General features: G+C 42.8%; 1 protein-coding gene across 1 annotated transcript; it reads right to left on the bottom strand.

The window, feature by feature from the left end:
- Positions 1-1,063: 1,063 nt before the first annotated feature.
- On the bottom strand, positions 1,064-23,706 carry KNL1 (kinetochore scaffold 1). The gene is made up of 26 exons (XM_058807175.1): positions 23,658-23,706; positions 21,978-22,042; positions 21,068-21,107; positions 20,912-20,971; positions 20,656-20,717; positions 20,194-20,249; positions 19,831-19,870; positions 19,310-19,347; positions 18,940-18,992; positions 10,203-14,420; positions 9,712-9,856; positions 9,542-9,609; positions 9,316-9,414; positions 8,194-8,309; positions 7,878-7,968; positions 7,272-7,388; positions 6,374-6,461; positions 5,920-5,988; positions 5,513-5,552; positions 5,304-5,405; positions 4,728-4,828; positions 4,390-4,458; positions 4,149-4,258; positions 3,527-3,645; positions 2,319-2,441; positions 1,064-2,228 (listed from the first exon to the last, which is right to left on the bottom strand). The coding sequence occupies exons 2-26, from the start codon at positions 22,010-22,012 to the stop codon at positions 2,123-2,125; spliced, it is 6,165 nt and encodes a 2,054-aa protein (XP_058663158.1). The 5' UTR covers positions 22,013-22,042; positions 23,658-23,706; the 3' UTR covers positions 1,064-2,122.
- Between the last annotated feature and the right edge of the window lie 346 nt (positions 23,707-24,052).

Genomic DNA, 24,052 nt, shown 5'->3' with positions numbered 1-24,052 from the left:
CGGGACCGGGACCGGGACCGCGGGCAGCAGCCCCGGGGCACCGCGCCCTTTCTTTCTAATCCCCTTTCCCTCCTCTCTCTTTCTTGTCTTCCCTTTTGTTTCCTTTGACCATTTTTCTTTTCCTTCTCTCTTTCCCCCTTTTCTTTTTGCCCTTCTTTGCCCGCTTTCCTTTTCTCTTCCCCCTCCACCCCCGCTTTTTCTTCTCTTTCCCCCCCTTTTCTTTTTTATCACTTTTCCTTTTGCTTCTCTCTCCTTGCCATTATTTTCTCTTACTTTCTCTTTTCCCTTTTGAAGCACGACCCAGCGCCCCCATGAATCCAGCAGCCCACGCAATTCCTGAGCAGTGACAATTCCTCAGAACCCAAGAACAAGCAGCTGGAGATGCAGACACATCTGGAGCAGAGGTTGCAGTTCCGCACTGGAAGCTCCATCCCTTGACTTTGATGGAATCCTGGTGCCTTGAGGCCTTGCACAGAGTGGAGCCACTGATTCCTGGCGCATGGAAGTGAAGTTTTCCATGATTTTTTAAAGCTGGATAATGGAATAATTTCTGTCCAAGTTCCCTTTCTTACTACAAATATGTGGCTTTAGCTGCTGCTTTGATTTAATATTTGGAGCAATATAATAAACTCCACCAAAAACTCACTCGAGTCTTTAGTTATTGATGCTTCAGTGTGTAAATCCACTGAAAGAAAACCAGCAAAAAAAAAAAAAAAAAAAAAAAAAAAAAAAGAGGTGGATAATGCTCCCAGAGAAATGCCACAGCACTCTCTGCTAGTTCCTGATGCACAGAGAATGGCCTGAGGAAATTCCAAATTCCAGCTATGGTACCTAAGTTGAGAATGATTTGGGTGCTATCTTCCTAATTAAAATACAATAAATTCTTGTGAAAAGCCAGGACATAGAAAAGTAGCACTAGAAAAGGCAAGGAAAAAAATGATATTGTGAAAAGCCTTCCCAAGTATTTAACATAATTATTTCAATATTTTGAATTTAATTTAGTATTGAATTTTCAATCACCAATTTAAATAGAGCAGCCCATAATCCCCATTTGAAACAGGAAGAGTGATAAATCCAATCTTTATTAAACTTCCACTTTTCAAACAGACACAAACTTTGTAAAAAGACAAAATATATAAACGCTAAAATACAGGAAAACATTTTTAAATTCAACATATTTTACAGGGTACAAAGATTTGCAGCTGCAGAACTGAGAGCTGAGCCAGGGCTGGTGCTTGGGCTCAGTAACACAGGGTGAGATCAGTTCCAACAGCAAGACCCACATAATACACAAAATTATACACAAAACCAAGCTAGAGCTCACAGATACTCCCAAGTTTAAGGAGTTCAGTCTCCTCACTAAAATTCCATGGCATTCCAAACTGGGACAGTGCCCCAGCACCCAGAGATTGTGCCGGACTAAGGCAATGAATAAAAAATTAACTTCTGCCAGGGAATCACAGTGATGGCTCTGAGGCTGTGCATCCCAAAGTCTGTGGGCAAGCACAGGGATTTTTAGTCTTAATTCCAAAAATATTTCTGACTTTGGTTTCTGGGGTGAATTGCTACAAGTTAACTGGTTAATTAATCAGATGCAGGGATAGTGTCTGGCCTGGGAGGGGTGCCAGGCAATGGAAAAACACCAGATGTGATGGGATCTGTTAAATTGTACGTGGTACTGAAATAATGACAGCAGAATTAAATTCCAGTTGTAATAATTTAGAGAATGCTCATCATTGCTTTTTCCAAGTGCTCTGTAAATGACAAAATTAATGAGGTATGGCAGAAGAATATCCATGCTTGGAATGGCTATCCAATCATGACTATCTGTGCCATGAATGACCACCAGTGACTGGCAGAAGATAAAAACCACCTTGAACTTAGCAGGGATTTAGGAATTTCCTTCTTCTCCTCTTTAGACACCCCTGCCCTTGTAAAACTCGTGGCCTACACCAAGGGTTCTACTTGGTCTAAGCCACAAGGACACCAAATAGGCAGGAATTCTAGAGCTGAGTGGGTGACAGCATTCCCATTCCAGGGAGACACAGCTGGAATTCTCCTACGAGCAAACTCACAGAGCACCCATTCTGACTGCTTCAGTCCTGCCTGTGGGTGCAGCAGATCATCTGGGAGCCTGGAGCAGATTCTGATGGATGGAGGTGACTGCTCTCTGCAGATAGTGGTGGCCAGCTGGAACTCTGGAGAGAACAGCAGCAACCTCCTTCTCCCTGGGGAAGATAAAATTATCACACATGTTGGAGAGGATCCTGAGTGCTCAATCCCAGCTTTGGGATGGAGTCAGGGCTCTGCCAGCTCACCCGATATCCCCAATGTGGGTGTGGACCCTGAAGGGAGGCACAGCAGATGGGTAATCATGAGAGACAGCCAGAGTCAACTCAAACTTGGCAAAAGCCACTGAAGAGGAGAACAGAAGCTTCACCCTGTGGAAATAAACACAAAGATCCATGCAAAACAGTCACATGGGCTGCTCCAACCTTGGAATTAGTGCCAGGAGCAGAAATAAGTGATAAGTGATGCAATAATAAGTGATGTCACTGATGGAACAAGCACAGTAACTTCTAAAGTTCTAGCACAGACAGGAACTTCAGGAACAAGACAAAAAAGACCCTTCACACTTTATCAACACTTCAGAATGTAAACCCCCAACTTCTCCCACAGGAAAAGTTAATGTACACATAATTCACAGAACTATCCAGAAATCAGGGGAGAATAGAGATAAAAATGTGTTTTCTAGTTAACATGAAACATTCCCAGGCAGTTAAGGTTTTCTAATGCTTGAAGTTGGACTGATTTACCTCCAGCTCCATGGGGGTTTTTGTGCTCTTGCAAAGGAAGCTACAAAATTAGAATAACCTCTGAAACAGCACCAAGGTGGGCAGAGCAAGTTCATAATTTGGCACCTCTTAATTAAAGATATGGATCAGTAATGGAAGGATGAGGTGAAATTGTATTTGTGTTGTACCACTGGGGCATGCCACAAAATTGGGAAGTAGCAAGGGGAAATGGAAAGTAAAGAAAGTAAACTTCAGTTTCAGTGCATCCCTCCTTCCATGACCGATTCTGCTTGGCTGAGACAAACACAAGATTAAAGGAAAAAGCCCTCAGCCACAGGTAAGCTCTTGGCTCTGTTTCCTTTGCACTGCTTCAATTTGGCCTCAACATTTAAGAAAGGCAAGTCAAGCAGGAAAACAGCAAGAAAGGAGAGGCTGATAGTCCTAAAATCAATGAATCCATGAACAGCCTAATTTCCATGCCCTGAGACACTACAGTGCAATTGTATGAAGATAAATTAAATTGTTCTTAAAAACAGCAGCATAAAACATCACTTTTAAGAAAACCAAATGGAAACTATTTCAGTGTTTTGCTTCTGATTATCTAGAAACTCCCTCTTAAGGCTGCTGTGAACTCCATCTTATTGAATCCACACAAGGATCATCAAAGTCCAGCTCCTGGCCCTGCACAGGACACCCCAACAATCCCATCACGATTTTCTGAATTTACTCACTCTGTGTCTTTGATATCTGTCTCCAGGAGCTGGAATTTTGCTCCCCACCTCTGCAGAAATTCCAACTCATCTCCCAAGATTCTGCAGCGATTCACCACCAAGGAGATGTCAAAGAGAGCCTGGGGGATAAATCAGAAAGGAACATCAGCACTCAGGGGGTGACCATGTGATGCCTGAACACATAACTCATCCTAGAAAGCATAAAAAACAAATGTGGTTTAACTGCGACCTCAGTTTGGGTGGAAAAATGAAATTGTACAAGTATAACAAATGCACATTTTTTGCTTTAAATTTGTCCTTTCAGCTTTGCCAACAGCCACGCAGCAACACAAAAGTTTGGCTTGGCAATTTAAACCTACATTCTTCAGGAGGCAAAATGACCTTCCGCTCTTTTTTTTTTTTTTTTAAGGCAAAAAAAAAGTTTTTTAAATAAACTTCAGCTTTTAGGACTCCTGCCTTCAGAGACAGATATTTCCCCTCACACCTCAAAATATTCCTGAAGCAGATTTTGGTTTGGATTCCCGAAGCTTTCATTAAGGTGCTTTGCTTCTCAGCTCAGCTCAGCTCTATTTTCTCTGTTGGATTTTTTTTCAGAATCTTCTAAGTTTCCCTGGAATGTTACCTGGGGCAAGTGGCACAGTTTGGGACACTTCTTCTGCCAGCATCCCTGACTTTCAATAAACTGGAAGATGAGTTTTTGGGCTAAACATGAGGAGGGTGGAGCTTGTTCCTCTGCAACACAAAAGAAACCCAGAAATCTTTGAAAAGCCATTTCATGAAGCATTAGGAGATGGAGCACACATTTAGTCTTCCCAACAAAAGATTATCAGGGCTGCTACTTTCACAATATTCAGAAATCTCACCATCCAGGAAGGATTCAAAGTCCAGGCTCATGATGCTCCTGGAAGGATGTGCAGCGAAAAACTCATCATCTGAGAAAGGAAATTGAAAAAATTCCAGTTATTTCCATGCTTAGTTCTGGAGTTACAGCTCTCCTCACCTTCAGAAACAGCCATGCATGACACAAATTTCTGAATTTTCATATGAAAACATATTCAAAGCCACTTCTCTCAGCTTACACACTGTAGTATGTTTTCTATTTCCTACTTTCAGCAGATCTTTAGAAATATGGACATTTTAGGTTTCTATTCTCTAACATTGCAAATTCATAAAACATAAACCTACTTATTTTGTGACTCACCTATTGGGGGTCCAAACACAACTGTGAGTGTCACAGAATCATAAAGGAAATTAAAGACAGCTTGCTGCTCACTCCATTCTGTCAGCTCCCACTCAGTGAAGCTGAAAAGGGGAAAAAAATTCCACCATCACCCCAAGTTTCAACCAACCAACCCAAACAACTTCTGAGGGACAAACATCAGAGTATTAAATGCTCTTGCAGCTCTTTCTACATCATACAACAATGAAATTGTCCAAAGCCAAACGGAGTCTTTAATTCCAACAGAATATAAGGGTCTCTTGGGAATGCAAGCATATTACTACAATTTTTATATAAATGTCAGTTTGGTGATTGAAGGAGAGTTGGATGCAGAAACCCTGAACACAGAGTACCACTGCAAAGCTGCTAATTGAATAACTGCCTCACACATGGAAGTCCTCCAAGGCTTTATTGCCTACCTTAGGCTGCAAGGAGATGGGCATTCCAAGATTTCCCACATCAAATAACAAGGAAAACGAAACCCAAACACATTCCAGTACAAATATGAGCCCTCAGAAACAGCTATTAAAAAATAAAACCTGGAGCTGTTTTCCTTACTCATATTTCTCCAGGATTTCCAGGCAGGTCCTTTCAGTGTTCTTGAGCTTCTCCATCTCAGCCAAACCAAGCTCATCCTCAGCATCCATCTGTGACAGTTCTCTGCAAGGATAAACCATCATGGGATGTGATACAGTGCTTAACAAACAGACCCAACCCTCTGAAATCTGAGTGTGCAGCTGATTCCTAAATCCTCCTTGACATCTTACCTCAGAAGTTCCTCCTCTTGGGCTGTGATGCTTTGCAATTCTAAAGCAAAGACAAAAAAGGAGAGAAAAGGAAAAAAATGAGAGAAAAGAGCAGCACAGGCAGCCCTAATTTGCTGTGCACTCACTGTTCTTATGGAGTTAAAGCTTATAATTATTGGACAACAAAGTGCTGAATATGATAATGAGCACATGCTCTTCAGGTAAACAATTCTAAATTCCCTTTTTCCAGGGAGAAACCATCCTTTTCATTCTCTAACACCTATGTAACTAGCCATGTGCAATGCAGGAAAGACAGTAGCAGTGTCCTCTCAGAGTTAATGCATCAGGCTGGGTGGTGAGCATCACCCTATCACCCTCCCCAGGCTCTAAAACACCAGACAAAAAGTGCATTCAGCTGGTTCCCTTACCTTCCTGTACATTCTGCCCTCCTCCTGTTCCAGCACTGCAGCCAGCTTCCTTTGCATCCCAAAAAGAATCTGTGGGAAAGAAGTGTCAGGTCTGGGCAGAAGTTCCAGATTAAATACTTAGAGTTTTCTTTGTTTGTGGGCTCTAGACATCTCAGCACTTCAAAGTTAACTTTAAAAATATACAAAAACGTGGAAAAGTATCTACCAAAAACCTCAAAAGAGTTAACAACAAAGAAGATTTGTTTTATTGCACTGTTTTAGAGCTGCTACTGTGCAATTTGATTTCTACTCAAGGCATTGGAGAAAAAAAATTGAAACTACAGAGCATCATGACACAGTAGTGCCAAGTTCTGACTGCAGCTTGTATCAAACAACCCCAAACTGACCTTTTAAACAGCAGCTGTGCAGAAAGAAGAGAAAGCAGCATATTGGCCACCTCTTTGGAAACACATACCTGATTCCAGAGCAACCACGGAGCTCTCTGCCTCCTTCACCCATTCATCCACCTTTTCTATTCTTGATTGGAGCTTTCTGTATTGCTCCTAAGATGGGAAAATTGTACTTGAGTCAATGATATTATTGTAAAAGCTGAATTTTTTCTGGGATCACCATGGGGCTCTTTGTTTGCTAATTAATTAAAGCAGTTTGTGAAATTTGTCACTAGAGGCAAAAGGCAACTGACAAACCATGGGGGAACAGCCAATAGTGCGAAATTACCAAATGCTTACAGAATCTAGAGCTTTGATATATACACATCTTTGATCCCTGGCACAATGCATTACTTGTGCACTTCCTTGTTACTTATCAGAGAACCTCTGAATGGTTTGGGTTGGAAAGGATTGTAAAGCTCATCCAATTCCAACCCCCTGCCATGGGCAGGGACACCTTCCACTATCCCAGCTTGCTCCAAGCCCCATCCAACCTGGCCTTGGACACTTCCAGGGATCCAGGGGCAGCCACAGCTTCTCTGGGCAAACCTGTGCCAGGGCCTCAGCCCCCTCACAGGGGAGAATTTCTTCCTAAATACTTGCTAATACTAGTAACCTACTTACTAACACTGGTCTTGCTACAGTATAAAGAGCTCATTTGTGGTGGTGGTTCCTTTAATGCTCCCATTTTTCACTCTGCTAATCACCAAAACTCTTAGGCAGAATGTTCCTACAGTGTAACTGCAAGAATGTCACTGTCCCAATGTTATATTTGCATATAAATAAAGGGGAAATGTATTCATAAGAAAGAAACTTCCATCTGAGTACACACTATAATAATTAAACTCCTACACATTTAAAGACAAGAAATGTGGTAGAAGTGGCTTTTTAAAGGTAAATGCCTGCAGCCCTGTGGCTCCTTACCTCAGCACTCTGCAGCAATTTCCTGTACAATGTCTCCTTCTCATTGTGAGACAAGATTTTAGCCTCCTTGGTGAAACAGGACTTCATCTTGTTCAGTTCTGCTCCAAACTTACTCAGCTGTGATGAATGGGAAATACAGAAGAGAAAGGGAATGGAAATATAATCCTTCCTGACTCTGGCTCAGCACCCAACCTCAGTGACATCTCCATGCCAAGCTAACAATGAATTATGAAAAATACTGTGTCTCTAAACAATTTAGACTTTATTTTCAAGGAATAGATCTTTATTCTTGGCATTAGAACCACAGAAAACAAAATCTCTTGATCCACCTTGATCTCAATTCTTGTAGGATACTTTTATAAATTTTCTGGGTTTTCTATGCAGTAACTGTGAGTCATTTTTTTCCCCTTTAATATATTTCAAGGGACACATTTCCTTGCATTCTCCTGACATGCTGTAAGTTCTCAGCAGGTTTCTATTGAGAAAATATTTTGCCTTGTTTCACCTGCTGTTATTTTGTGACCATTCTGGTTCTTATGCAATGTGAATAAATCAATTAACCTCACTTCTTCATTACAAACAAACATTCTCTCCATGCAGCATTACCTCTTCATCAGTGCAGGTTCTCATTACTTCCCACAAACTCCTGGTCACGTTCACCAGGGACTGATCCAGGACACTCACATGTGGTTTTAACCTGAAATATGGGGTGAAAAAATTGGAAGTCTTGCAGCAATTTCACTGACCACATAGAGCAGCATGGTGATATTTACACAATTCATTTCTACATCTGTAATAAACTACTAACTATATTTTTACTTTTCCTTTATGTAATGTAGTAACTTTCTTCAGGCCATTTCCATGCACTCAGAGCTGAAAAAATGGAATTACTGATAAACTGTGTGACTGGAAAAGCACTCACTCCACTACTTTCTGAGACAGGTCCTGACAATCCTCCTCGTAAATCCTCAGCTTGGGCCGGTGAACGTACTGGCTGTGGATGAGATCTTCTGCAGTGGGAGGTGCACTCACTGCACACTGAGGGAAAACATAGGGAAAAGTAGGAGGAAAAATAAAAAAAGAAAAAAAAATCCATATTTTTCAGAAATAGTAACTTCCAGTCATCTCAATTCTGCTTTCACACCTTGTGTTTCCTCACGCCAGAGCACAGGCTTCCTTCTGGGATATGTGCCTCATCATTAAGAGTTCAAAACAATCAAATTAAATATCACTGAAAGAGGTCTCCCTTTTAGATGAAGACTTGAAAATATTATATATTATGCAGATAAAAGAGTGCTCCCCAACAAAGCAATGCTTAATTCAAAGTCATGCTTAATTCAGAATTAAAGCCCCCAAGCCTTTAGGAAACCTCAGGAGCTTTATTCCTCAAATAAATATGAAGGGAGTATTTCAGCAAGCTGCCTGTACAGTAAAGTTCATAAATAACTGACATTAATTATTTCCACTCCTTCAGAGAAAGTTTTCAGGGGCTTTTGTGGGGGTGGTGTCTGCTTTTTATCAGCCACTAGTCCACAGTAGCAGTGTTATTAAGCCTGATGAATACTTAGAGTCAACTCAGTAGGAATAAATTTGTAAACTAAATTGTAGTTAAGCTAGGAGAGTATTTTAAATAAAAAATTGAAAGGATTTAGAAGGCAGACTTCTCTTCTGTATTTCTTCTCCTTTCTTTAAGTGAGGAAATAAAAGTAGCAATATCATAGTGAAACATTTCTAAAGGAGAGTGCAGAACAGGCAGGAGGAGCTCAGAGTAGCTGCAGGCAGTAGTGGCTGACAGATACAGTGAGAAGATAAAGTGAAAAGGTCAGACCGAGATCCTAATTCTTTCAAATTTATTGTCCTTAAAACGAATTTAAAAAGCAAGAATTGGCACATTTATCCAAGAACAGTAATCCTGAATATATGGTATTTGGTGAGGAGGTGGAAATCTGTTCTGTTTTTCATTTAAAGATGTCTGAGTTGCTAAAATTTAAACCCCAAGCCAACAAAAGAGTATTATTTAAGGTAATTATATTGTTCCACTCACACTGGCTGGAAGCTGGCTGTGCCTGGGCTTCTGGATGACAACATGCACTTGAAGAAGGGTAAAAAACTCCCCAACTGTGATAGCACCACTCTGAAATTTCTGTGCATTTGAGGAAAAAACATACAGGTAAGTCCATTTTTCAAGACAGCATGCTCACTAGTGTATAAACACAGGAGGTTTTTTCCTGTTAGGACAGGAAATTGCTGTCTTCCAGCCCTGTCCATACCTCCCATAAATTTTCTTCACAAATGCTGTCCGTGAGAAGCTGGGATTCCACCTGGCTGCTGCGCTGGACTGGGAAAACAGAACAGAAAGGGGGAGTATTGGTGGGTTAATAACATCCCTACAGGGCAAAGAACAAAAGGTTTGGGAGTCTCATCACAAATGGTGTCTTACTTGTGGACTCTATGTCAGCCTTCACAGAATCCAGGGAGCTGCTGGTGCTGGCCTGGGGACACCCAGGGCTTTTAGCTGAGAGATGTGGAGGCTCCCCAGCTTCATCAGCTCCTGCTTGGTCCTGAGGCACAACATCAAGAGTCACCTAATATTAACAAATTGAAAAAAATAAATTAATGTAGTTATATAAGACAACCCAACTGGATCAGTGGTTTATTGTAGCTGTTCCTTGAAAGGATTAAAGGGATACTATGCAGAGAATGGTCTAAAATTGGCAAATCCCTCATTCTGCCCGTTCTGCCTGGTACAGGAGTGCTGCACACACCAAACCACAGGGAATCACACAGGGCACCTCTGCAGGGCACACAGGAAAATGACAGCAGACTGGTGGTTATGAAAAACAAGAACACCTACTAACAGATCCACTTACACCCCCAAAACTTTAGCCCTGGTGGTGTTCCCATATCCTTACAGTGAGGGCCCAAGCTCACCTCCAAGTCCTGAGAGGCCCCAGCATCCACATGTTGATCCCTCTTGGCCTTCTTTGGGCTTTGAGCATCCTCCTCAGTTTGTCCTAAAGCTCTTTTCATGTTGCAACTTTTTGTCTCTTCAAATGGATCCTTTTCAGAATGGGGAATTTGCTTTTTATTTTTATCATCCCAAGTGTTTTCCATGAGTTCGGAGCTGACAGATTCATTGGAATCCATTTCCTCCAGGCACACAGGGAGAAATTCTTCTGCTATGAACTGAAAAGGACTGAAGTTCTGCCTGCTGGACTTGTTACCTGGGGTTTCACTGGTGTTGGCTGGAACTGGGGCTTCTACTCTGTCTGATTTTGTATTTATGTCCTGTGCACTGGAAACACGATTTCTCTTGTTTGGTAATTTAGGCTGGAATATACCCAGAGGGATATTTATTCCTGGATATTTATCCTTTGGTGCCATCCCTATGGGATCAGCTCCAGATTCCAGACCTGTGTTCTCCTGCTTTTTGGGCTCAAACAAGTTATTTGCTTCACTGACAGTGCTTTTTCCCAACCTTAGGGTATCTTCTGGCTGAGCTGAGGAACCGGGCAAGTGGTCAGAAGAAGCAGTTTTGGAAACAGAAATAGATTTCCTTGTCAAACTCAGCAGTTTTGAACAAACACCTATAATTCCTGAAGCTTCTGGTGGAAGAGTGGCTTGTGTCTGATCCCCTGAACTGTCACTGACCAAAGGCTGCCTGGCTTGTTCAGAGTTTATTTGGAAATCTTTTGGAGATGCCTCCCCTTCAGCTGACAGCTCCTCATTTTTCTTGGATTCCTTGTTAGCAGCAGGAAGGAGGTTTGCTCCAGCCAAGCCCAAATCAGATTCTCCAGGCTGAGATGAATTCTCTTCCACTAGCTGGTTTTTCTGAGTACCAGGGGCATCTGGATGAGCCTTCCAAGGATCTGATCCCTGCATGGGAAAGGCAATACAGGATCCCAAAGTGTCACTTTCTTCCCTGTGATCCACAGGGCCCTTACTTGGGAACTCCAAAGATACTCCCTTTGACTGGAGTTTTTCTGGTGGTGTGAGATCCTGCTCCCTGCTCACAGGGACAGAATTATCTGTGGGAAGGCCATGATCCTGTGGTGCCCCCACATCCACAGTACTTTCCTGAAGGGAGACAGAATAAATGGAATGTGGTGTTGTGCCACTGGGGACCTGGGTAGCTCCTTTCTCTCTAGGAAATGCTGAGACTGATGAAACAGAAAAGGGAAGAGGTTTTGTGGCATCTTGTGAGGAATCCATTTCCCCTCTGCAGGGCACCAGCCCCCCATGGATGTGCTGTGGTGGCTGCTGGGTGTTTGTGTGGGGCACCTGCTGGGCCTCAAACCCACAGATGTTCCTACTGACAGCAACAGTGTGGGATGCAGTGATGTCCATGTCCTCCTGGTCATGGGCAAACACAATGGTTTTGTCAGCAGGAATGGCTGGGATGGGCTGTCTGTGCCACCCTGTGTGAGTTGTGGTGATCTCCATGTCCTCAGCCAGAGCAAAGCTGATGGTTCTGCCATGTGCAGCCTCCTGCCCACCCTGCTCCACCGGCGTTGTCGTGGTGACTCCTTTTTCCAAGGACATTGTTTCATTTCCACCTTGACCAAAGCATCCAGGTGCTGCTTTGTTTTGTGACAAAACACTGATAGTGTAAACTGGAACCATCACCACACCCCTGCCAGTCATGTCCATGTTTTCACCATGGGGAAACACAACAGACTTTTCTCCAGAGAAGGACAACTGGGAACTTTCCTTGGGTGCCTCAGATGTCCTGGCCCACACTGGTTCTTCTGCATCCTTCTGGAGCAGCCCAGGAGCTGAGGGAGGAGTTTTTAAATCCTCTCTTGAAGAACCTGTTTCACCCATGGAAAAATGTCTGTCAGAGTCTCCTTGGGTTGGCAATACTTTGCTTACTGCCCTCACAGGCTGGGGTTTCTCTTGCCTCTCTGAGTTTTGGCCTTCTGCATTTATTCCTATTACGGTCCCAGACTGCTCATTTCCTGCCATTCCTGAGGGAGCAGGATTGTTACTTGGAGCCAAAGCAGTAACAATTTGCTTGTTGGTGTTCATTTTCAAGTCCCCACATTCCACTGCTGCAGTTTGACTCACGATATCCCCACCATGACAACTGGAAAGTGGGAAGGGCTGGTTTTGCAGCTGCTTGGATGCTGCAGTGTTTTGATTATTAAATCCTTGTTCTGTGTTAATAGGAGCAATCTCAAAGGCAGCAGGATGAGCTTTGGTTATGTCCATGCTTTGGTCACCTAAAAACACGCCTGTTGTGTCATTTGTACAGAAATCTGAGGGGCTTGGAAGGTTTTCTCCCAGAGGCTGTGATGCAACTTCTTGGCTTTGCAAAGACAGGGATGCACCAGTGTCAATGACAACATCCTCGGGGACTCCTCTGTTTTGCTCTTGCAGCAGACACATGCTCTTGGCACAGGAACTCAGACCACTTGCCTCGAAGTTGGTTTTTCCCAGCTTCTTATCAACCATTATCATCTGAAGATCTTGAGCATTCCTCTCCATAGCCTGGCTCCTTTTAATATTCCTATCAATACTCCTCACTTCAACATTTTCCTTGTCCATATCTACAGAGTATACAGATATGTCACCCTCAGCGACATTTTTTTTCTGGTTCTTTCTCGGAATGATTTTACAGGGCATTTGTTTTGGCTCTGCTGTTAACCCACTGCTTTGACCATCAAAGAAAACAGTGTGGCATCTTGTTATTTCCATTTCTTCCTGCTCAGTTACATTGGAAGACATGGATCTGTTGCCCAGGAAATGAGGTTTGCACGTGACAGAGGTGAACACTGCAGTGGGATGTTCATTATCAACATTCTCTCCACCATCCTTAATAAAGGTTTTAGCCAAGTCCATGTCTTCTCCTCCAAATATTACTGTCTTCTCACCTGAAAAAACAAGCTGGGGGTTTGCAGAGGGACCAAACCTGCTCTTTGGAACACCACCAGCTACAAAATGTGTATATGAGCCAAACGCAGAGCTGGCTGCAGCAGGACCACAAGCTTGAGACACGTTTTCCATGTATCCACCTGAGGCTGAAGGCAGTTCAAGGGCACTGTTTTTATAGGGCCCAGCAGCAGGATTATCTTCAGGTGCCAGACCCTTTGGGATGTCACCACGTGCCAGCGGAGGGTTGCTACTCACTGGCTTTTCACAGGTTTTATGGCATGAACTGCTCTGTTCTGTGGTGCTGGCCTCATAGATGATGTCTGTGTAATTCCCAGTCATTTCCATGTCCTCACACTTGGAGAACACAATGGTTTTGTCCCCTCGGAAGATGGTCTCAGATGAAACAGATCCCTGGATGGCAGCCAGTGTCCCGGCCTCCTGCCTGCCAGCCCGCAGCACTGGGGGCTCTCCTCTGCCTTCAGCACTGGCTGCTTTCCTGTCTGCACAGAGCCGAGGGTCCTGCTGAACATTCAAGCTGGGATTAGATGCTCTCCTGAACACAGAATTATCTAACTCCGTGGGTGGGAAATCCTTTTGGAAGTTGAGCCTTTGGTTCCCGACAGCGGAGAGGGCAAAGGACACCTTTGCAGTGTGACTGGTTGTCACGTCCATGCCCTCGTCTGCAAACGCCTGGGTGACATCCCCACACTCCCACTGCTCTGCTGGAACCTCACTGATGCCAGGGAAAGGAATTTTAACGTCAGCTGCCTCACATTTTGTCATGTCCATCCCACCTTCTCTGCCTCGAAACACTCTTGTCACATTGCAGGTGTCCAGCGGCTCCTGGGAACAGCCAAACTCCCCAGACAGCTGCGTCACATCTCCCGAGCCTTGGGAAGGGACACAGCAAACATTGTCCTTGTCAGCTCTCTCAGCAGGATTGTTTGACTTCAGTCTCAGCAGAAATTCATTGAAATCTATTTTTTTCACAGGAGTGGCTTCTTCCTTCTGTTCCAGAGAGGGGCGCGGATGGTTTGTGGAGTCAGAGAGCAAGCTCAGGTCCTTGCTGGTTTCTGCCTTCCCCTGGCTGGAGTTTAACTTAGCCAGGAAGGAGCTGAAGTCTATTTTCTCAGTTCTGTCGGGCTGGTGGGTGCTGAGGTTCCGTGAGATCACGGCTGTGTGACTGGCTGTCATCTCCATCTCATTCTCCTCCGAGAACAGCAGGGTGGTGTCCTGTCTGTCTGTCCTTGGAACAGCATGGTCCATGTCATGCCACTGAAAAACAACAAAAAGGAGAATTCAGTGACTGGCACTTAGAACAAATGATCAGTGGTTTATTCTATTTAAAACAGAAGTCAGCTAATGCTAATTAATGTAAACTCCTAAGATCTTAGCTCTGTAAGTATTTTTCTAAAAAAAAACCCAACCTGTTAATTTCAGGCCTCCCTGATCAGCAGTAACATATTTGAGGAAAGGGCAATGACTAAATTATGCAAATATATAACATTTAAATGGCATTTAACAAAACAACATGTGTCATCTTACACTTCACATCTAACCACATCTTAGCAAGCACAGACCTCTTACTGAGGCTTATGGATCAGTATTTTCTATTTCTCTACAACATGATTTCCACCCTTTATTTCCACCAGTTTATCTCCACCTGCTCCAAAGCAGCATCACCATGCTGGATGTTTCAAAAGACTTTTTCACCACTGATAAGAGAGATTTTAGTCTCTTGAACAGAAAGCACTCACAGAAAGCTGTGGGGGAAAACTGTAATGAGATATATTTTATCAAGCATAATGAATATATTTGTAACCAGATGATAAATTGTCCAGACCTGGTGAATTATCACAACACTTGTTCTCCAAAAACTACTGGCCTAGAACTGCTCAATGCCCATTGTGTAAGAAGGAGAACTTACAAAAGTTTGTAATCAGTGGTGGCCACTTTATACTCTGGAAGATCAAGAGATGTGGCCTAAGGATAGAACCTTGCAGTATAATAAATTATTATATATACAAATAATATTGCAATTTATGTTGTTTCACAGAATGGAAAATAAGTGGGATGAAATTCCTTGAAAAGGAAAAGAAAGACAAAGGGTTAAAAGAAGTGCTTAAAGTGCAGGCAAGAAGAACAGGAGAATTATTTAGAGCTGATGGTGGCTCTGTGGCAAAGAACAAAGGGGGTGAATCATGAATCACCAGGGAATACAGTTATACACATAAACAAGTCTTGGAAAAGTGGACTGGAACAGAAAGAATGTTTTAGGGGATAGGAGGATTTTGACCCAATTGTGGGACAGGCTAGAAGGCAGCAAGGAGATGTTGGGAGAGATGCCAGGGAAGTTTGATGGCTGCCCTCCAGCAGGTGGTTGGGAATTATGGTCCAGTAGCCTTGTTTTTAATAGTGGATTTAATGCCATGGAGAAAGGTGGCAGGAGTTTAAAGGAAAAATCCAAACAGAGCTGCTAAAATATTTGAAACCATAAATAGGATTCAGGACCCCCCTCAGTCAGAAACAACTGGTTAATTGTACCAAGTATACTTTAGTAACTTGTGGTAATTAGTGGCTGAAGTATATCTGGCAATTTGCATTGCCAGATAATCCCTGTCTGAAATGTATTTGGCACTTTGTGTTGTGATAGTTGATAGCTGAAATGTATTTGGCAATTTGTAAAAATGGGGACACTGGAAAAGGGAGTGTCCCCAAGCCAGGCAAATCAAAGAAAGAACCTAAACCAGGTTTTTCAAGACATCAAGCCCAAGACCTTAAGTGAAAATTAAAAATCCCCCTAAAGGAACCAGAGGAATCATCCTCAGCTGAGCCCTGGTTACATTAGTGCTGGGAATGAAAAGGTAAATTTTTAAATTGATACAGAAACAACTTACTCAGTACTAAATTTGAGCAAAGGAAAACTTAGCTCATAACCTGTAAATGTTGAGAGGGCAACAGGGAAGAAAGAGAACAGGCCTTTTTTACAATGATTACTATTGAAATTAATAAAACGGTGGGGGAAACACCAGTCTGTATACTCCTGAATGCTCAATCCCCTTGCTGGGGAGAGATTAATTGGGAAAATTGGATGTTCAAATAACTTTCTAGGATGGGGAAATACAAATTGAACCACCAGAATCAAAAGCCATCAAGGCAAAGATTTTTATGTTACAGGACTAAGAAGAGTTGGACAAAATCCCAGAGGAGGCAGAGAATGCTGTGACTCTGCTGGCATGGGCAACTGAGATGCCTGGATGACCAAAGGTGGCCAAGTTGGTGAGGATTACTCTCAAACCTGAAGCCAGACTGGTAAAGCAAAACCAACATCCTATTAAGTCTGAGGCAAAGGCAAGTTGGAGAGACTTGTATAAGATTTTTAGAATATTGAAAGAATATGAATCAGAATATAACACATCAGTACTATCAGTTATACATTTAAGATTTAAGGATCATTAATGAAAAGTTCCTGATATTCATCCAGTGGTAGCTAATCTGTATACACTGTTGACAGCAAATAAAATTGGAAAGGATTCTGCCAGCAATCAAGACTGAAAGTTAGTGACTCAATGCTACTGTAAGTCTGCTACATTTCTTAGAACTGTCTGGATACAGGGTGTCAAAGAAAATGGCACAAATAAGCAAAGAAGCAGTAACATATTTTAGTTTTGATATCTTGCAGGGAAAAAGAAAGAAGCTTGGGAAGCAGCTGAAAAGAAGCCATTTGCCAGACTCCAGAGACAAGGACTATGAGCCTTCTTATGGATGGTGTCGCTTATGGATTGCACTTACGGGGTACTGGCAAAACCCTTGCATGGCCCTCCACCAAAAATACTTGGTTTGGACTCCTGAGAGCCAGAGCACCTGAAAAACCCTGAAAGAACCTTAATGCCACCCCCTGCACTGAGAGCCTCACTCTTGAACCAAACCATTTGGGTTATCTGTGCATGAAAGGATGCACCTGGCACTGGGGGCACTGGCTGGTGCTTGGGGTCATGGAAGCAGCCTGTCAAACAACTGGACAGTGCAAGGGAAGGTGACCCAGGTACCTGAGAGCAGTGGTGGCTACAGAGAGGCACAAAAGCTGATATGTGTCCCCCAGGGGCACAGCTGGAGCAAAAAGGAGGACATGGGACATTGCCAGCAGGATGTCCTTGTAAAGCCCATCGGTTGGAGACTCCCCAGTTAATGCAGGGAATCAATTAGCTGACAGAACAGCAAGAGAAGTTACTGAAAAAGGTATCTTGCACTAATACCTAGCAAAAAGTTCAATGTCTGGGAACAAAAACCAAACCAGGACAGGCAGTTAGCCCCACTATTGGAAGCCATGGAAAATCCCAGCAAGTGATTAGTAAATTCATGCAGGTGAGTAATTGCACCTCCAAATTAATGTATAAGATAACAGAACTAACACCATCAAGAAACACTTCAGGAAACAGAAAATATAATAGTTAATGTATAAAGGAATACAGTAAGCACAAAGATGACAGAAATTAAGATTAGTTACTGAAAAATAAGTAATTTGTTTTGCAAAATAATCTCAAGGGAGGAAGGCCAGTTAAACAGAGGAATTTACCAGGTAATTATTGGCAAACTGAATTTGCAGAACTGCCCAGGCAGAATGAGGAGCTGGTACATTTTAGTGTTTTGGTACTTTCTCTAGATGACCAGAAACTTTCCCATGCCACACCAACAAGGCAAGGGAAGCCACAAAATTTTACTGAAATCAATATAATAGTATTAAAATTAACTCTTGGAAGTTTTAAAAGGTACATTGTTACTAAGAAATCATTGGGACCAGACTTCCCTGTACATCCTTTCAAACCAGAAGATCTGGTGTTCATCAGAACCTGGAGTTTTGGACCAACCCAGGAGAAGTGGAAGGGACAATATCAATCCCTCTGGTGGCCTACACTGCACTTAGAGTGGAGGGAATTGAACCCTGAGCTCATCACATGTGGGTAAAACAAGAACCACACATTAAACAGCAAGACTGACTCACACTGTGCAGTTTTTATGTAGATATAAAAATCCTATTGTTTTAGGATAGGACATTATTTTCTAGGGAAATATTATTTATTACATCTAGATGAAAATTATAAATAATTACATATTTATAGTAATAATATAAACTATATTAATGTCTTGGAAGAAAAATGTAGTCTTAAAGTTAGTGAAAGATTTTGACAAATTACAGAATGTAACTTTTGTAACATAGGACCTTACAAAGCAGATTAGCTTTAGAGCTATTACTGTTACACAAACATGAAATATGTGGTTAAATTAAAAAAATTCTTGTTGTGTGCACATTCCAAATATGACTGTTAAATCAGATGATCAAATATGATAAGAACTAGTTGCTGCATCTAGCAGAGAATTAAGGGCAGAATTAGAAAGTAATTAGTTAAATAAACTATTTAAAGAATTTATATTTTCTTTGACTGGTTAGTTGGCCTTACTTTTGCAAAATATAATTGTGATCATATGAATATGTGATTATTACACTTGCCTTTAAAACTTATATTAGCAAAAAAAGTGAGATTCATGAAGGCTTGCAAAGCAGACAAGAGTGGAGGAACTACTGCATTACTGAGAAGTTGTAAAGGAATTCCAGAAGCAAGAGTTATTTATGTTGCAGTCTGATGACTATCAGATTAGGACACACTTCAAAACACAGAATACTCAGTTTCAAGAGAATTTTATGTGAATACAAAGGCAGTTAACACTTTTAATCTTTACTACAAAAATTCTTGTGATGTATTTTGGACACCAAAAATTTAAAGCCTTCACATACCTCAGTCTGCTGTCCCAATGCCTGGATGGGGGCATGAAGCAGAGTGTTCATCCCTGTGGAAAGGGAATACTCCAGTTTTTGTCCTGTTTGCTCATTATTTTATCCACTGAACTGAAGCTCAAGGCACTGAGTAAATAAATACAATCAAACCCAAATATATTCTGAAAAATATTTTCATTACTCCCTTCAGCACCTCGAAGGGCCACCCAGACTTCCATAACAGGATCCTTGTAAACAGTTCCAAGGGACAAAGCCCATCCAGAGTGAGCTCTCCCAAGGCAAGGAGATTGCTCTAGGCACATTAAAATTCCTCACACATAATCAATAGCTTTAAATAAACAGAGTCATTTAAATCTTTTCTTAAACTCACCAGTGATCTCACATGGAACAGCCCCAGGGTCTTCATTCCTACAAAAGGTGGGTTTGAGAAACAGTTTGTTAAAAGGTTTCAAAGGGAAGCCTTGATCTGTAAGCTGAAGAGAACTGTGCTGCACAGAATTCCATGGCAGAACCCATGTGGATCTGGGCAGCAGGTACCAGACACTGCTTATCTGTCTTCAACATACATTCTAATTTGAGTCACAGCCTTATTTTTCCCATGGAATTATCTATTATGCCACAGACCACTGTTCAGTGGTATTTTAATTTTTAAATGACAAGAAAGATTAATTCTTTATTTTTCATAGAGTCTATGGTTCTGTGAAATTCCCCTTCTCACATACAAAGTGTCTTATCTGTTATTTTACCACCAAGTGTTTTTAATTTTACAGATCCCACCACTGTGCTTTATCTACAAGAGCTTTTAGGCCAGACTAACACTTTATCTATTTCTGAGAAGAAAGTTTGTTAGTGAACATTGAATAATAAATATCTATCAGACATGATACTTACTGTTTAGTCAAGGTATCATCCTTCTCATCTGCTGAACACCCTAAAAATAAGAAAATGACAACATCACAATGTGAGAAGCATGATCACAGTTGTACTTGATTATCTTAAAGGTTTTCCCAACCCACACAATTCTGACTCAGTATGAAACAAGAGTGAAGTGCACAGAAAACAGAAGTTCTCACTCCTGATGTGTCTTCTCAAGGCAAGAACTCTGTGACTAAGGAGTTTTCAGCCAGAACAAAGAGCTGAACATGTTGTTCCTTTCCCAAATGGAAAAGTTCTGATTTCTTAAATTCAAGCTAAAATCTTGTTGCTCATAGTCTGGGGAAAGTAACCTGTCAGGAACAGAAAAAGGAGTTTTACCTGTATTTTCTGTCTGTGATGTGCTGTTCTTAAGATCTCGCTGGAAGACTCTGAAGCTAAGAACAAAACCACCAGCTTTTAAAAACACAAAACCATCTCTAAAAGCAAATTTAAAAAAAAATTCAGCACTAATTTATATATCTTATACATGTTCTGAAATGAGATATTAAAAGACAGAAGTGTACTGAATCCAGCTGTAACTTTCAGGGAAAAGATGCCACTATGACAGTTAAGATGCATGAATGGAAAACAAAAATTCCTAACTGTATGAATTTCACTGAACTGGGGGCTTTTTTTCAGGCAGGGAAATGAATAATGGCTCTCAGGGCAACCCAACTCATAACAACCTTCCTGCTGCTTGCAGCCATTTGTGAATACTCAGTGAGGACACTTTCAGGGGGAAGGGATGTTACTCCCTGCATTTCTGGCTGAGGAAGGGGTGTGGGTGTGCAGCTCCCTCACTTGATGGTGCTGGCGAAGCTGACCCTGCGTGAGCTCCTCCTGCGCCTCTCTCCGTGGATGTCCTGCCAACAAAAAACACAACAGCTCGCTACCCATGACAGGCACAGCTCCCCAGGAAACACAAAACCAAACAAAAGTGCTGTATGAATATTAGTATCAAAAATGGGGCATCAAAACCACCTCTGTTATTAGAGTGAAACAGCTGAATCAGCAAAACACTGAGGGGGATTGGTAGGAAAGGGCTTGGTAGACTTACCTCTGTAATTTCATTTCCATTTCCCAGATCATCAAGAGGAGTTCGTGGAGCCTTTAAAATCTGAAAGAAAATACAGAAAATTTTGAAAGAAAATGCAGCTGAGAGTGCAGCTGCATGCAGCTGTAGGTTTTCTGAGGAATGCTGGAGGTTACTCACGGAGGACAGTCGCTTCCTTCTGATGTGCTCTGTGTTATCCCTGCAGGGCAAAAAAAGGAAACAGTTATCAAGGAAACAGGCATCAATGCTTAAAGTTTTGATTTCATGTATTTTTCATGTATTTGGAGTTCTGTACACTGTTAAATGCCTCAGTGTAACTTCCAGTACTTCCCCACCTTTCTTTCCCACAGGGAACAGGCCCTTATTGACACATTCCTAAATTTTCTTTTTTGTCTTGCCTGGTACTTCTCCAAGGACATTTTTATTTTGCACCACATAATCACTGGCATAATAAAGGTAGGGGAGGTGGGCAGAACCCAGGAGGGACATTACCTAACCAACTGCTCCTCTAACTGGACAATATTGGCCAGATATTCTAATTGCCTGATCTTATCAATTGCAAGGATCTAATTTGGGGCACTGTTTTTCACCACATTATGTACGTGAAGGCTTCCAAGTAAAGGTTTGCTTTTATATTATCATTATATAGCCTGGAAAAGTTTGTGTTCTATTTCCAGGCATCTGTATGAAGGCACAAAATTGCACCAAGGTATGTGTCCTGAATGGTCCTGCCACGGTTTTGAGGTTAATAAATTGATTTCTCTGTTATTTTTACAAGTGTGAAATTAAATAAACAACGTGCTTGGAACAGACTGATCATTTCAGCACTGGTTCCCAGGATAAGCTTTGGAAAACTCAGCAGATTGCCCCCCCCAATCCCATGGTCAGTTCATCTCCTGACAATCCACCACTATGAAATCCCCTCACCAAACACCAAAGAAACTCCCTGGTCTTCATCACAACAGAAAACACATTTCATTCAAGGGATGCTGAAGTGCATTACAAAAGGTTTTGCCTCTAAAGGGCAACATTTATACCACAGTAAAATTCTTAGAGAGTTTCAACTCACATTTCCATGTTAGGGTCTGTGTAAATCTTGTCCATTGCTGAAGGATATGCTTTTCCTATAAAATACTGCACCAAAATACAAAACCATTAATGAGCCTCAGTAGGAAAACTGCATAAACCCACAGATGGCTATTAGCCTTTGATGCTGTGTTTTTTTCTGTGTTTTTTTTCCTCTCCATCCCTCTCTAGTCACAGAAATGCTCTGAAGTACAACAGGCCTCTCAAGTCAACGTTCTCCTGTTATATTCACATTAGAGATATATTTCCTATTGTATACCATGTTAGAAAACAGCTGTGCTAACAATTTAAGTATTACTGGTTATCTGACCTTTTATTTAAAGTTAAGATTCTGGTAAATGCTGGGAGATAAATGAGATCAAACATTATCCAAGACAATGTTTGCTCTGATACATACAAGATATTTTCCCTCTCGCTCTAAACTGAATTTCTGGTATTTCAGCTTGTGCCTGTTGCTTTTTGTTCCTTCTCTAGATACAACCAGAAGAGCATGGCTCAATTCTCTTAAAACCCTCCTGAAAGGAATAAAAGGAATGTGTTTTTACAAACTATGAGTCTGCCTAAGCCAGAGACTGATAGGCGAGTTAAGCAACAGGAGAATGTTACTTATTGACACAAACTGTTGCTTTTCCAAGGGGCTGCTAAATTCCTGGACACGGGGGGAAAAAGAACAAACATAAAAGAAAAGGAGGGGACGGGGGTGCACATTAGAAGAGGGTCTGTATTAGGCAGTTCAGGAAGTCTGTATCTCTCAAGTACCTCAGCCTATGAGAAGGGTAAATCAGGATAAAAAGGAGACTGCATCCCCCAGCAATCTGAGAGACCTCATGGAAAATGGCCTATGGCCTCTCCCTTTATTCATGACTAAAGCTACGTGACTCCTCCGTCTCCTTTTTAGACATAAACCTCATGAATTAATTTTCCCAATGCAGGGAACAATTCCTTCCCAATATCCCATCTAAACCCACCGTCGGCCAGGCTGAACACACAAAGAAGGGAAGGACAGGGAAGATCGCTGTGGGAGAAAAGCCTGGAGCTATAAAAGGCCTGATCACTCTGCTATTGGGGATATTAATCTGAAATTCACTTCTGAACCACCTTCTTTAACTGTTCTTCTCTAATCCTGCTTGAAAGATCGCTACAATCCTTGAGGGACGAGCTGCGAGCTGTGCTGATGAAGACCCCCCCACTTTTTATTCCCCCGTTTGACTCTGCGAACACGGGAATGGCTCCAGAACACTTCAGTCCATCCCTGCCACCCATCCCGCCCCTCCTCGGCCTTTTCCCCATAGGATAAACCCACATAATCTCTTTTTCCGTCTCTTTTTGTCCCCGCGCCCTCGCTTTACAGCCCACACAGCCCAGGCGCCAATCACTCATCGATCACAAACTCTGCATTAATCACCTCTGCATTAATTACACCACATTAATTAATTAATGTCTGTTCCTCAGACATTAATTACCGCCCTTATCGCGGGGTTCCCCACACGCTCCGCGCCCACCGCAGGCGGCACCGCCTCGGCACCGCCTCAGCCCCGCTCCCGGGGCAGCGCCTCCCGCCTTCTCCCGCGCTCCTTCTCCGCAGCGCCCGCCCGGCCCCGCCAACGGCCGCCGTCCCTCCCGCACCGCCTCTCCTCGGAGGGAACCGCTCCGCCGCCCTTACCTCTCGCTCGGGGCCCCCCGCTCCCGAATCCCGGTTTCCGGGTCCGCGGCCCCGGTTCCCGCTCCCCGGCCGCCGCCTCCCGGTTCAAATCCAACCGCCCGCCCCGCGCCGTGACGACACATTGGCGCCGTACAGGACGGCTGCCCCCTTGTGCCGTACAACATGGCGCCCCCTTGTGCCGTACAACATGGCGGCCTCCGTGGTTGGCTCCGCTGCTGCCATTTCGGTGTCCCTCGGGGCCCGCACGCCCGCAGCCGCGGTGACGGGGGTGGCGCGGTACCGCACCGGCTCCGCGGCGTGCTGGGTCGTGGCACGGAGGCTTCGCTCCGCAGTGTGCCCGTGCAGGGCCGCGTAACCGGCGCCGTCACGCAAAGGAGCGGCCGGCGGGAGAAGAT

Source organism: Ammospiza caudacuta, chromosome 6 (genome assembly GCF_027887145.1).
Source record: "Ammospiza caudacuta isolate bAmmCau1 chromosome 6, bAmmCau1.pri, whole genome shotgun sequence".
Taxonomy (NCBI): Eukaryota; Metazoa; Chordata; class Aves; order Passeriformes; family Passerellidae; genus Ammospiza; species Ammospiza caudacuta.
Note: the sequence above shows the minus strand (reverse complement) of the source record. Positions and strands in the feature narration are given on the sequence as shown.